The 13,531-nt window shown below is 51.3% G+C and overlaps 1 protein-coding gene across 8 annotated transcripts in view; it reads right to left on the bottom strand.

Annotated features, from left to right (window-relative positions):
- The window catches only part of GPSM1 (G protein signaling modulator 1), a 94,185-nt gene that overhangs the window by 34,479 nt on the left and 46,175 nt on the right, over window positions 1-13,531 (bottom strand). For all 8 annotated transcript variants that reach the window (XM_064171308.1, XM_064171309.1, XM_064171307.1 and 5 more), the window contains exon 10: window positions 411-481. In XM_064171308.1, the coding sequence (XP_064027378.1) occupies window positions 411-481 (71 nt within the window). The remainder of the gene's footprint in view (window positions 1-410; window positions 482-13,531) is intronic.

Raw genomic sequence — 13,531 nt, 5'->3', positions numbered from 1 at the left:
CATTTCCAGCAGCAAACCAGAGCAGAGACAGCCCTCAGAGCTCCGTGGAACAAACCCCTCTGCATCCTGGAATTCACCAGCTCCTGCTCAATGCCACACTCCACCGGGCTAAAGTCACCAAGATCTGCCACCAGCCACAGAAGTGAGTAAACCACTACTGATTATCCTCTCAGCAGAGGACTGATCTTTCTAAAGAGCCCAGAAGTAGCTTTTCCAGCTTCCAGTTAAATGCCTTCTCAGCCAGCCCAGCTGTTCCTCTCCTCCAAGCTCTCCAGAAACTCTCTTGGGTTAATCCCATCGACTCCAACGATGTCTGCTAATTGCACACTTCCCTGCAAATGAAGCCAGTCAACAAGCCACTGCAGAGTCCTACTGATGCTTCATCTTGGAAGCCAGACAGCTTTGCTTACCTTTTCAGAAGGGAACTTGAGGAGGTCTAAGCTGTCCATGCTGTTCCTTTGGAGTCTCTTCGGCCTGGCTCCTGCAAAACAACAACGCACTCTCGCATCAGGAGGGTGTCACTCACTGGCAGCACTAATGTCACACAGATAAAACTCAAACCACTGCAGCCCTTCCACTCCTGTTAACTACAAAGTCACAAGGATGGGATGGTGCAGCTGTGCTGCCCTTGAGATTCCAACCTGGGTTTAGTCTCTGTTGTCTTGGGTCTGCTATCGCAGCAGAGTCAGCAGCAGCTTTGGGCTGCCTTAAGATGCTGCTATCATGTCTGGGTCACAGCATGACCCTGATCTCAGCTGAGGTCTCTGGAATTGCAAACCTCCCTCTAAACCACGAAAGTCACAGGACCAGCATTGAGAAAAATCATAACAAAAATAGAGCTTAATGCAGCTGGGGGTTTGTTGCTTTATCTTCATGCTTTTAAGTTAAAGAATGTATCTGGCTTTGAACTTTTCTCTGCAGTCACAAGGGCTGAAAAACTAAGAGGAGGAGCAGATATTTTTTAATTATCATAGATCACAGCCTCTAGGAGAGCAAAACCTTGCCCTGAACCTGACAGAGGAATCAAAATCTGGCAGCATTCTCAGTATTTATTTGAGATTCCATAAAATCCACTTTAATGTAGCATTCCAGCAATAACAGAATGGATGAAACACAGCTCAAATGGCCCTGGAGATGCCTTCACTGTGTCTGGGAAAAGTTCTGCCCTTTCAGCCTCCTGTTTCCCTCCCCTGATCTCTCCTGAAGGTTCAGTTTGCCTGAGCACCACATGACATCCCACACCAACAGCAGCAACCAGGGCAGAAACCAAAGCTTTGGACTCAAAGTCCCATGACAACTTCCAAGCTTCAGGGGACATCCTGGGGGAGAGGGTGAATAAATGCATGTGAAGTCAAACCCCTCCCCATGCTGAGCCCTGAGAATGGAAACCACTGAGCCTTGTGTGGTTCCTGCAACAACAAACTCAAACCTAGAGGTTCCTGTTTTCCATCCCCTCCTAATGACACCACTGCTTGTGTTCCAGCAGCCCCCACACACTCTGTTTGAACCCAAGGTGCCACTGAGATGCTCACTGGACAAACTTAACGAGAGAGAAGGCACAAAACTCATAAACCAATTTGGAATTGACTGTACCAGACAGGGTGAGTCAATGCAAAAAGCTAGCAGGCAGCAGAGAAGCCTGCACTAACACACCCCCAGCTCAGTCAGGGCTTGGGATGCAACCACAACCGTATCTGAACTGCCACCAACTCCACAGGCACCACTGCTTTGAAAAGTTCAATCTCATTCAGCTTCATTAGATGCAAAGAGAAGCTCAGAATCACAGAACATTAGAGGCTGGAAGGGATCTCCAGAGATGATCAAGTCCAGCCTCCCTGCCAAAGCGGGATCACCCAGGGTAGTCCACACAGGAATGCATCCAGGCAGGTTTTGGAAGTCTCCAGAGAAGGAGATTCCACAACCTCTTTGGGCAGCCTGTTCCAGCACTCCACAGTCTCAAGTTGTGCCAGAGGAGGTACAGGCTTGATATTAGGAGAAAATTCTTCACAGAGTGATTGGCATTGGAATGGGCTGCCCAGGGAGGTGATGGAGTCACTGTCCCTGGAGGTGTTCATGCAAAGCCTGGATAGGGCACTTAGTGCCATGGTCTGGTTGATGGGACAGGGCTGGATGCTAGGTTGGACTGGATGAGCTTGGAGGTCTCTTCCAACCTGTCTGATTCTGTGATGTTCCTGCAGAAACAAAGCTGTTGTAGAAGCAGAGGTTTGCAATGCCTAATAACCCACATTGCCTTTGGGCAATTCCAGCCTAGGTAGCTGTTTTCTCACCTTCCTTTTCATGATCCTCCACCTTGCTACCCTTCGCAGCAGCCCTTTCCATGTTTGAAGGCTACTTCTCCCTTTCCTCTTATCTGAACAAATCAATGTCTTTTACCTTGATATTAGGAGGAAGCTCTTCACAGAGAGAGTGATTGGCATTGCAATGGGCTGCCCAGGGAGGTGGTGGAGTCACTGTCCCTGGAGGTGTTCAAGGAAAGCCTGGACAAGGCACTCAGTGCCATGGTCTGGTTGACTGGATAGGGCTGGGTGCCAGGTTGGACTGGATGAGCTTGGAGGTCTCTCTCAACCTGGTTGATTCTATGATTCCATCACCCTCACTGTAAAGAAGTTTCTCCTCACGTTGAGGTGAAATATTCAGGCCAGCTGGGACCCCACTAAAGCCACAAAGACCTAAACCAGCAAACCATTTCTGCATGTCTGTGTCTCTCTGCTCCAAAAAGCACATAAGACTCGCTTCCTTTTGAGGCCACTCCATCACTAGGCTTTGAGTTCAGAAGAGGCTGACGCCAAAGTTGGTGAACAGGCACAGAACAGACCTTAATGTGAATTCCCAGAGGGCAAGGAAAACAGGTCACGACAAGCACTTGTCATGCCCAACAAACTCCATCCCCTCCCGCGCTGCCGAGCCGGTCGCTCCCTTGGCAGCAGCTCAGCAACAACAGGATCTGATGCCGGAGGTTGGTGATTGCTGCTGACACTGGCCAGGGTTCAGGCACGGGGCTGCTGTCCCTTTGGAGCAGGCAGGGAGAAGTGGCTCTGCTGCCCTCAGCACAGCAGACACAACTCTTTGTTTTCTCCAGTTTTAGCCCAGACTTTGCTTATCTCCCCCAAGATATCCTATCCAGGCTATGGTGTTTGCTAACCTCCCACCAGCAGGATGGGAGAGGCTGCTGCTGCTGTTGGACACCACTGAGGTTATTTGGTAGCTGAACACATCTGTTATCACAGGCTGGATGTGCACTCAGCCATCAAGCCTGAAACCACCAAGCCTGGGCTATCTCCCACCCTAAAACAGAGACAGCTGCACCACTCTCGGTGGGCAGCCACATCCCACCACTCTGCCAGAGAGACCACTGCACTCCATGCAGGACCACCCCTTCTGTGTGCTAACCACCCACACGCCCCCAGGACATCAGAGATGCCAGTTTTCACCTGGGGGGTGCACAAAGAACTTAAAGCTGACGTCTTGCAGCAACCCAGTGGGAGACAGAAATGTCCCACGCTCAGCTCCCATCTCTCCACCACCCTCCCACCAGCAGCCCACGGACACTGGCAGGGAGGAGGTGGCTGAGCAGTGGTATGGTGGTGCCAGATCTCTCCCACAGTGCCAAATGAGCAAAAGGCTTTAGGCTGCTGCCACATTGGTCAGGCAGGAGCTCAGGGAGGGAAAGGCAGTGGTGGCTTGTACCTGATGACTCCCAGTTACATGCAATGGCATTATGGACAGTGCTAGAGCTGCTCACAGCTCCCAGGTTCCCTCAGAACTACCTTTAGTCTTATTTGTGGAAGAATGAGGTGGGTCTGGGATACAAACCACCTCCAAACACTTATTGAGATGGTAGGTTTGGGTTTCAAAGTGATGCCCAAGAGGCGAGGCCAGCAGCTGGAAGTGAGCATGCATCAGAGAGGCTTTTAATGGCCACTTCCAGGAAAGGAAGAAAGAAGCCAAGTGTGCCTGATTAGATAACAGTACTTCCAACAGCCCAAGGAGTCCTTAATCACACACCTCCATCCTCAGGTGCTGTTGTACATTTGCAATAACATTAAACCCCCTGGCCAGGAGCCATTAATCCCTGCTCTGGGGACAGCTGCCTTCCCCTCTCTTAATTTAATACCTGCAATCAGATGAGACCACCTCAGCAATTAGGGCATGCAGAACAATTTGTCTTCCTCAGTTGTTTTGATGCTGCTCTGCTCCCCTGCTACCATGTGGATTTCACATTCAGTTGAGTTAGAATCACAGAACTGTTTTGCAGGAAAAGCCCTCTCAGGTCACTGAGTCTGACCACCAGCCTGACACCAACGCTAGCATTAAGCCAAGTCCCCAGGGGCCATGGCCACAGGTTTCCTGAACACCTCCAGGGATGGTGACTCCACCACCTTCCTGTGCAGCCTGTTCCACACCTGACCATTCTTGCAGTGAAGAAACTGTTCCTAATATCCAACCTAAACCTCCACTGGCACAATTTGAGGTTAGTATTCTGGCCTCAGTCTGTTACTAGGGAGAAAAGACCAACACCTACCTCACTGTGACTTCCTTTCAGAGAGTTGCAGAGATGGAGAAAGTCTCCCCATAGCCTCTTTTTCTCCAGCCTAAACAACCTCAGCTCTCTCAGCCACTCTTCACAAGACTTGTTCTCCACTTGAGAGGGAAAGCTAGGAGGTACCAGCTCAACTTCAGAGCCAGCCAACTCTATTTTTTCACAGCTTCACACATTGCATTGGTTGGGAAGGGACCCTCAAAGGTCATCTTGCCCAACCCCCTAGCAGCAAGCAGGGACACCTCCAACTGCATCAGGCTGCCCAGGACCACATTTTCTTCCAGAAGAAAACAGTCAGCACAGAGCCAAAAGCTGGTCTTGCAAAAGCACAGTTCTGCCCCCACCGCTCACTGAGAGTGTGCAGAACCACCAAAACCAGCAGCTGGAAGAATTAAGAGGCTACCAATCAGTCAGGGCTACTGCAAACAGATCAACACAGGCATCAGTCCCCACCACCCTCAGGGAGCATCTCCCCTTTGCTCCACAGCAGACAGCAGCCTGCCCCTACTCATCTTCCAGGAGAGCAGAGGGATCCCTGTACTCACAAGCACCCCACGACAGCAAGAGTCCCATTAAGTTGCAATCTTCAATCAGGACATTCCCTCAGGTGGCTCCAAAAGTAACTTTCAGTCTCCTCCAAGATCTTTCTCCCAGGAACACCTGAAGCATCACCTAACAGTCCCCAAAATAAAACCAGCTCTGCTTCTTTCCTGCCCAGCGCCGGGCAGCAGCGGCAGCAGCGGACGGAAGAGCCTGCTGCCCAGCTGAAAACCTGGGTCTGTTCCTCTGGAAGGTTTTTCCCTCTCTCTCCAGTATTTATTGGCATGTTTACCAAGCCTGCTGCAGAGCAACGGAAACCTCAGGGGCATTTCTAAATGCTCTCTCTGTCTTGAAGGTTTACTGAGGTCTCCAACAGAGCGAGTTGAAACCTTCTTGTGAACATCAGCTGAGCACCGCTCCTGACTGCCTGTATTCATGCTCTGTTTTCCTGGAGCTCCTCAGATATTGCTCTTTTCACTGCTCAGGTTCAGGTTTGTTGCTGTGTCGTTGTTTTTTGGTTGTTTTAACTATTTTTTTTCAAAATCTCTTCCCCCCTCCACCCTGACCTCAACACCTCCACGAACCAAGGGGAGAGCTTTTTGCTTTCTGCTGTGGCAGTTTAACGGTTTTCACGTTCCCAGGTTTGAAAGCTTCCATGAAGCAGTCACTTCCCTGCCCTGGGAGAGAGCACTGGTTCAGTTCACTGCAAGAGAGCAGAGGCTGATGCTCGTGTGCTCCCCTGCATGCACAGGACACATCCTTTCTCCCTCACACCTCTCCATCTCACAAATACTCCCTATTCTTTGGTCTTTGGGACACTAACCCAATATATCCACATCATCTACCCACCCAAACCCAGCTTTTTACTGCCACAGCAGGGATGAGGATGGCCCTTCTGCATGCCCTTGCAGGTGATAAGGATACAGGAACCTTTATCTACACCCTGTTCTCCACAGCCAGAAGGTTGGTAGTGCATGCTCCCTACTTTCCTTGGGCCTTTCAAGCTGATCAGTGCAGGTGACACTGGGATCTGCATGTCTGATGGAGAGACTAAACCACAGAGCTGACAAGGTGCACACAACAGGCACAGCATCTGGGCCACAAGGATGCTCAGAGGGCTGCAGCACCTCTGCTATGAGGACAGACTGAAAGAGTTGGAGCTGTTCAGTCTGGAGAAGAGGAGGCTCTGAGGTGACCTTCTTGTGGCCTTCCAGGATCTGAAGGGGACCTACAAAAAAGCTGGAGAGAGACTTTTTAGGCTATCAGGGAATGACAGGACTAGGGGAAATGTGGCAAAGCCAGAGGTGGGAAGATTCAGCCTGGATGGTAGAGGTGGTTGAGGCCCTACCTCTGGAGGTGTTTAAGGCCAGGCTGGATGAGACTCTGGCCAGCCTGATCTAGGGTAGGGTGTCCCTGCCCATGGCAGGGGGGTTGGAACTAGATGATGCGTGTGGTGCCTTCCAACCCTGACTGCTTCTATGGTCTTCTGCCCCATTTTTCTCCCATTCTCTTGGTACCCATCACCAGCTCCTGTCTGGATGGGTAGGATCAATATGGTTCAATGTTTCTGTGTCCCAAAGTCTTTAGGTTTCAGGATGCAATTGGAGAGGAAATGCTCACAAAGCAAACATTCCTTAGCAGTAACTTGCTACAAAGTGTGATGTCTCCACAGCAAACACAAGGAAGTGCTGGATGGTAGGATGGTGATGGGATCACTCCATGGAAATCTGCAGTAGGTCAAAGCCGGGCAGACAGCGTGGGCAGCGTTCTCGCTCTATGGGCTGTCTCCAACACCCAACTGGTGCTCCTGAGATATCAGAGTTGACAAGATGGAGCAGAGCACACGTAGCAGCAACTCAGGGAGCCCTGCCAGCAGCTCTCATCGAGTTGACATGTGCTTTGATAACTCCTAGGCTCTCCCCCACCTCTAGCAGCTTGGAGAGCTGCCTACTCCATCCTTGCTTGAGACGAAGCAACCCCACTCAATGCAGATTGAGCCCCGGTTCTATCTGCAGCCTAGGAACATTCTTTTGCCCTCTGGGGTGGCTGCACCAGGGGGAAGCAGAATTAAACCCGACAGTGGACTCCACAGAAGACCAACAGGGAAAGGTCATGCAGCCAGCGTCATGCCTGCTGTGCCTGCAGTGCTCCTGCACAAGCAGCACACACAGCTGAGTGGCAGCAGTTACTCCATGGAGCAGGAGCTGTGCACCACAAAGAACACAACACACCTTGGCATAAGCACCTGCTGCCTCTCATGAAAAGGTCATTTCCTCTGTACCTCTATCAGCTGAGACCCTGGCTTGCCCTTCTCTCACAAACAAGAATGGTGGCAGTTGGAAGGGACCTCCAGAGATCGAGTCCAAGCATCCCAGTAGAGCAGGAGCACCCAGGGCAGGCCACACAGGAACGCATCCAGGTGGGTTTTGAAAGTCTCCAGAGGAGATTCCACAACCTCTCTGGGCAGCCTGCTCCAGTGTTTCATCACCCTCACTGTAAAGAAGTTTTGCTTTGTGTTGAGGCAGAACTTCCTGGGTTCCAGTTTGTATCCCCTGTCTTTAGGGTGAATTCTTCCAGCCCAGGACAGTGCCTCCCCACATCTGTACTGACCCCAGCATCCCAGAAGCTCGATTTTGGCAGATAAATAATTGAACAGTAAGATCAAACCAGACCAGTCAGGAAGCTGGCTGGAGTGGGAGAGTGATCTGCAAACCCTACCAAGCTCAGAAGTGGCGATGGAGATGTGGTGCAGCAATTCAGATGCTCATGGAGCATCTCAAATCATACTCCGCTGACATCTAATCAGAAGAGCTCTGTCAAGCTCCTGCTCCATTATTGCTGCAAGATCATTAAGGAGGAAAGGGGGAGGGGGGAAAAAAAGCAAGCACAGCAGCAAGAAAAAAAAGGAGAAGAAAAAAGCAGCAGCCTTCAGTAGGACAAGCATCTCATTTAAGGTTTTAATTAGTCTTCAATCACATAATGGGTTCTGGCACTACAAATCCACTTGACCTCTGTTATTGCTAGCACTTGCATGATGAACGTTGGCATTTGTTTTCCCAGTTGGTACTGGGATAGAACAGTTCTATTCTCCAAATCAAGTAAATAATATGAGTTATTTAGGATGACTGCTCCCTAAAATGCTGGCATCAAGCTGTTGTGTGTTGATGCATGGGAAGGGCCATCTGCCTAGCCTCGATCCCTTAGATAGGAAAGGATAAAGGGAATCCTAACAGCTCTGGCCCCTTCTGTGTCTGGACAGGGGCTAGATGGGCAAAGCAATGTCCTTGTCCCTCTCAGCTATCTGAGAGCTTTGAGCCAAGAGAAAAGCCAAGAGCAGGCATAGCTCACAACAGGCAGGGCAGCACACATGAAGATAATAAAGCCAGCCCACAGCTAAGGGCCAGGGAAAGCTGTGGGGAGGTTGTTTTCAGTTGGTGTCACACATCAGGAAGGCTTTGGTCCCACGCAAGGCCTGCCACCCTCTGCTCTCCAGTGTCAGAACTGGAAGCCAAAAGGACAGAACTGCAACCTCTTCTGCTGGGAAGATTGGGCTGCAGCACGATTGCTCCCAGCGCTGTATTCATTGGCACACAGACAGCACGCAGCTGAGCAAATATCAACCTTCCAGACAGAGCCTGAACACTGCAAAAACCTTCTCCAGAATAACAATTTTGCAGATTTTTTTTTCTCTTTAAACTCCATGGCAAAACTATTCCTTAAAAAAAAAAAAAAGGGAAAAAAAGAGGCATGTACAACATGCAGTGCCAGAGAGAAATTACTCCTGAATCAAGATGCTCTTCTGCCTGATCTGGCAGGAGCTGCTCTACGGATGTGTCATCCCAGTTTCACAGCCTCCAGAATCCAGTCTGACAGCTGAACAACTGCCTGAAAATAACAGCAACACTGCACATCCACCTGGCACCCAGGAGCCTCTCAGCCTTTGGCTGGCTGCACTCAGGGGGAGCAGGCAGCACAGAGGCTTCTGAGATGGGGAGAGGGAATAAGGAGATGCTCTGGACCACATAGAATCACAGAATCAGTCAGGGTTGGAAGGGACCACAAGCAACATCTAGTTCCAATCCCCCTGCTGTGGGCAGGGATATCCTACCCTTTGAAGGCACCACAAGGAGCAGCCAGTTCCAACCCCCTGCCATGGGCAGGGACACCCTACCCTAGAGCAGGCTGCCCACAGCCTCAGCCAGCCTGGCCTCAAACACCTCCAGCCATTGGGCCTCAACCACCTCCCTGGGCAACCCATTCCAGCCTCTCACCACTCTCATGCTCAACAACATCCTCCTTGCATCCAGTCTGAACCTCCCCACCTCCAGCTTTGCTCCATTCCCCCCAGTCCTGGCACTCCCTCACAGCCTAAAAAGTCCCTCCCCAGCTTTTTTGTAGCCTCCCTTGAGATACTGAAAGGCCACAGTGAGGTGGCCACATGCCAGGAGAGCTTTCATGTTCATGTGAGACACGGAAGACTTGAAGCAAAAGTTCTCCATGGAGACAAAGGTGGCACAAGGGACTCACTTCCCCCAGTGTAGCTCAGGAAAGCTGCAGTCTTTGATTAAGAAGCTGCTCTTGCATCTTGGAGCTTTCCAAAGCCAACTGCTAGCATGGTGCTGGGCACAGCTTTGATTCCAGCTCTCTCCCTCATGTACAGCGAGCACCAGTCTCTAAGCAAGGCTGGAGTAAGGCTTATTTGCAACCTGCTGTTGGCAACTCAGGGCCCAGAATTCAGTCTTTTCATAGAATGGTTTGGAAGAGACCTCAAAGATCAGCCAGTTCCAACCTCTCTGCCACAGGCAGGGACACCTTCCGCTAGCCCAAATTTCTCAAGGCCTCATCCAATCTGGCTCTGAACACTTTCAGGGTTGGGGCAACCACCTCCTCTATGGGCAACCTGTTTAATGTCTCACCACCCTCACTCTAAATAGTGCCTTCCTAATCTCCAGTCTCAGTTTCCTCTTTCCAGCTCAAGGCCACTGCCCCCTGTCCTGTTGCTGTAAGCCCTTGTAAGAAGTCCCTCCCCAGCTCTCCTGTAGCCCACTTCATGTACTGGAAGACTGCTCTAAGGTCTCCCTGAAGCTTTCTTTTCCAGGCTGAACAACCCCAACTCTCTCAGCTTTTCCTCGTAGCAGAGAGCTTTCAGCCCTCAGGCCACTTTTGTAGCCTCTTCTGGACCTGCTCCAACAAGTTCTTATCTGCCTTATGCTGAGGACTCCAAAGCTGGAGCCAGCAATGCAGGTGAGGTCTCACCAGAGTGGAGCAGAGGAGGAGAATGGCCTCCCTGGAGCAGCTGGCAAGGAGTCTTCTGCTGCAGCCCAGGACACGGATGTGTGTTTTAGTGTGCAGAGCACCCAATCATGCAACACCTAACAGGCAGTCAAATACAAGCCTTGGAGCTTATGGGAAGCTTGTGGAGCTTCCTTTAACCATGAACTCCCTCAGGCAATGGTCTGCTTAACAGCTGGGACAGGAGGGTTTTCAGGGAGATAAACTGCACTGGGTGGAGGCACACAGCCTCAGGTCTAAGAGGAGAACAGCCACGAAGGGCTTGGCAGGAACACCTGGCTTGCTTCTAAGAGCAGGATTTTCTGTGCCAGTGTACAGCAGAGCCTCATGACCTCCCATCTTCCATTATCAGCTTGTGTTGAACAAGCAGAGATCAAAAAGAAACTCAATTTGAGATAGCAAGTGACACACAGTGATTAAGAGAGGCGACATCTCCGGCAGCTAGACAAGCCCAATTACAGCAGCTGTCCCCTAAACACTGACTCGGGGAGGAGAAGGGAAAGAGCAACACACATCAGAGCCTTGCAGTGATCAAACACTGACAGTGGAACTCTCTAAAGAGAAGGGCAGCGTCCTTGACCTCTCCTCCTGGCTGCTGCTGGCAATCAGACAGCAGCCCGCAGGAGCAAGGCACCTCCCAGCCACTGGGACGTGGCCACAGTGGACTTGAATTGATGAGCTCTGCGAGGTGCCAGGTCTTTCTGCTGAGCAAAGGTCTGGTGTCTGAGTGCTTGGCCCTGCCAGGTTAGGGCCAGCCTGGCTGCTGAGTGAAGGAGCAAAGCTCCCGAGGTCAGTCAAGAGATGACAGTGACTCATGCTGAGGGTCTGGCCTTGCCTTGCTTAGAGCAGTGCCAAAGCAGACCATGGCCATCTAGCCCAAACCCTTTACTTGCTTTTTGCTGCAAGAAAAGACAGCAAGCAGAGGCACCCTGTTCCTAGCAGCAGTACTGTGCTCTTACACAGACCATCACCACCAGAGGCTACCAAAGGAACCCACCAGTGGGAAGTGCTTTCAAGAGCCAGACAGCACATACCAGAGCTGGGATGCAGGAGCCTGGAACAGCAGCCAAAGGGAACTTGGGGCTTCCCAGCTCCAAGTTTGTGTGAGGGGCTGATAACTTCCCAAGAGTTAAATCTCCCCACAAGAGAGCCCCTGATTTATTGGAGGCCTCTGCCAAAAGCCACGTTGTGCCTTCCCTGCCACGGGCTTCAAGGACTGGCCTCTTCCTCACCCTCCTTCCCAGCACTTGCAGTCTCCTCTGGCATCAAGACAAAACAAGCACCTGAGTTTATTAGCACAGCATCTTCTCCTCCAGTCCTGCAGCATTTCCTCTGCTGTGAGCCAAGCAGCCTTGCTGTACTTCACACTGACACACTGGCAAGGAGGCTCATGCACAGAGCAAGATGAAAGCCTATGAAACACTTCTTAATGCTTTGAGAGCATTTTAAAACCTCATAAAGCCAACACTGGGGCAGCCTGAAGTGAGTGTTAAATTACTCAGTTTAAATCCAAATGACTCAGAGGTTCCATCCCCCCCAGTCAGTGCTGCTGGAGTGATTTAACAGCTGAGGTTACTCAGAACCAGGAACAAAAAAATCATGATAAAGATAAGGAGCAAGCATCTTTTAGGAGTCCTAAATCCTCACCCAAGAAGCACTCCCATGCAAGCAACACTCATGGCCTTCCTGCTCTGCTCCCTCACTTCATCACACCAAGGACCAACACAAACTCAGGTCTTCTTGGACACCTTCCCACAGGTCCCCTACTTGGAGGCATGTGGGGACATTTTTGTTAGCACTGCTCTGAGCTCAGAAGCTAAGACTCCACTGAGCATCTGTTAGAGCACAACAGAGCAACCAGATCACCTTGCATCCTGCCTTCCACCTGACCAAAAGCTACTCTGCTCCAGTTAACAACCTCATCCATCAAAGCCCTGCATAAGCAGGGACAATTAACCAGCAAAGCCTTGGGCTTTCATTTTCAGAATGAAAAAAAGCTGAGCTGCAGCCCATCAGCCCTGGGGAAAAATCAAATAGCATTGAGGATGCTTAGTATTAAGTAATTTCAATTGTGTGCTCACTCAGTCTGGCTGGTAGAAAAAGGGCAGGGTCCATGCAGAAGCTGTTTAGAATCATAGAATCAGACAGGGTTGGAAGGAATCACAAGGAGCAGGCAGTTCCAACCCCCCTGCCAGGGGCAGGGACACCTCACACTAGATCAGGCTGGCCAGAGCCTCATCCAGCCTGGCCTGAAACACCTCCAGGGATGAGGCTTCCAACACCTCCTGGGCAACCCATTCCAGCCTCTCACCACTCTCATGCTCATCAACTTCCTCCTCATGTCCAGTCTGAATCTCCCCACCTCCAGCTTTGCTCCATTCCCCCTAGTCCTGATAGCCTCAAAAGTCCCTCCCCAGCTTTTTTGTGGCCCCCTTCAGATCCTGGAATGCCACAAGGTCACCTGGGAGCCTCCTCTGCTCCAACCTGCACAGCCCCAACTCTTTCAGTCTGTGCTCACAGCAGAGCTGCTGCAGCCTCTGAGCATCCTCCTGGCCCTGCTCTGGACACTCTCCAGCATCTCCACAGCCCTCTCGTCATAGAGACTCCAGCACTGGATGCAGTACTCCAGGGTGGGTCTCAAGAGAGTGGAGTAGAGAGGGAGAATCACCTCCCTCGACCTGCTGGCCACAATTCTGATGCAGCCCAGGCTCTGCTTGGCTTTCTGGGCTGCAAGTGCACACTGCTGGCTCCTGCTGAGCTTCTCCTCCAGCAGCACCCCCAAGTTCCTCTCCTCAGGGCTGCTCTCCAGCCACTCACTGCCCAGCCTGGATTTGTGCTTGGCATTGCCTGGACCCAGATGCACTTGGTATTGTTGAACCTCATGAGCTTGGCTTGTGCCCACCTCTGCAGCCTGCCCAGGTCCCTTTAGATGGCATCTCTGCCCTCCAGCCTGTCTGCTGCACCACACAGCTTGGTGTCATCAGCAAACCTGCTGAGGCTGCACTCAATGCCACTCAGTTTGTGATCTGACTCCTGCACTCACCTGCCACGTGGAAGGCAAACACTGTTCAGGCACCAAAATGAGCAGGGCTGGCCCAATATCGCAAAGACACTGCTCTCAGAGGGCCACACCTCTCC

The sequence above is a fragment of the Pogoniulus pusillus genome, chromosome 35 (assembly GCF_015220805.1).
Source record: "Pogoniulus pusillus isolate bPogPus1 chromosome 35, bPogPus1.pri, whole genome shotgun sequence".
Taxonomy (NCBI): domain Eukaryota; kingdom Metazoa; phylum Chordata; class Aves; order Piciformes; family Lybiidae; genus Pogoniulus; species Pogoniulus pusillus.
The sequence above is the reverse complement of the archived record's forward strand: the minus strand, read 5'-3'. Positions and strand labels throughout refer to the sequence as shown.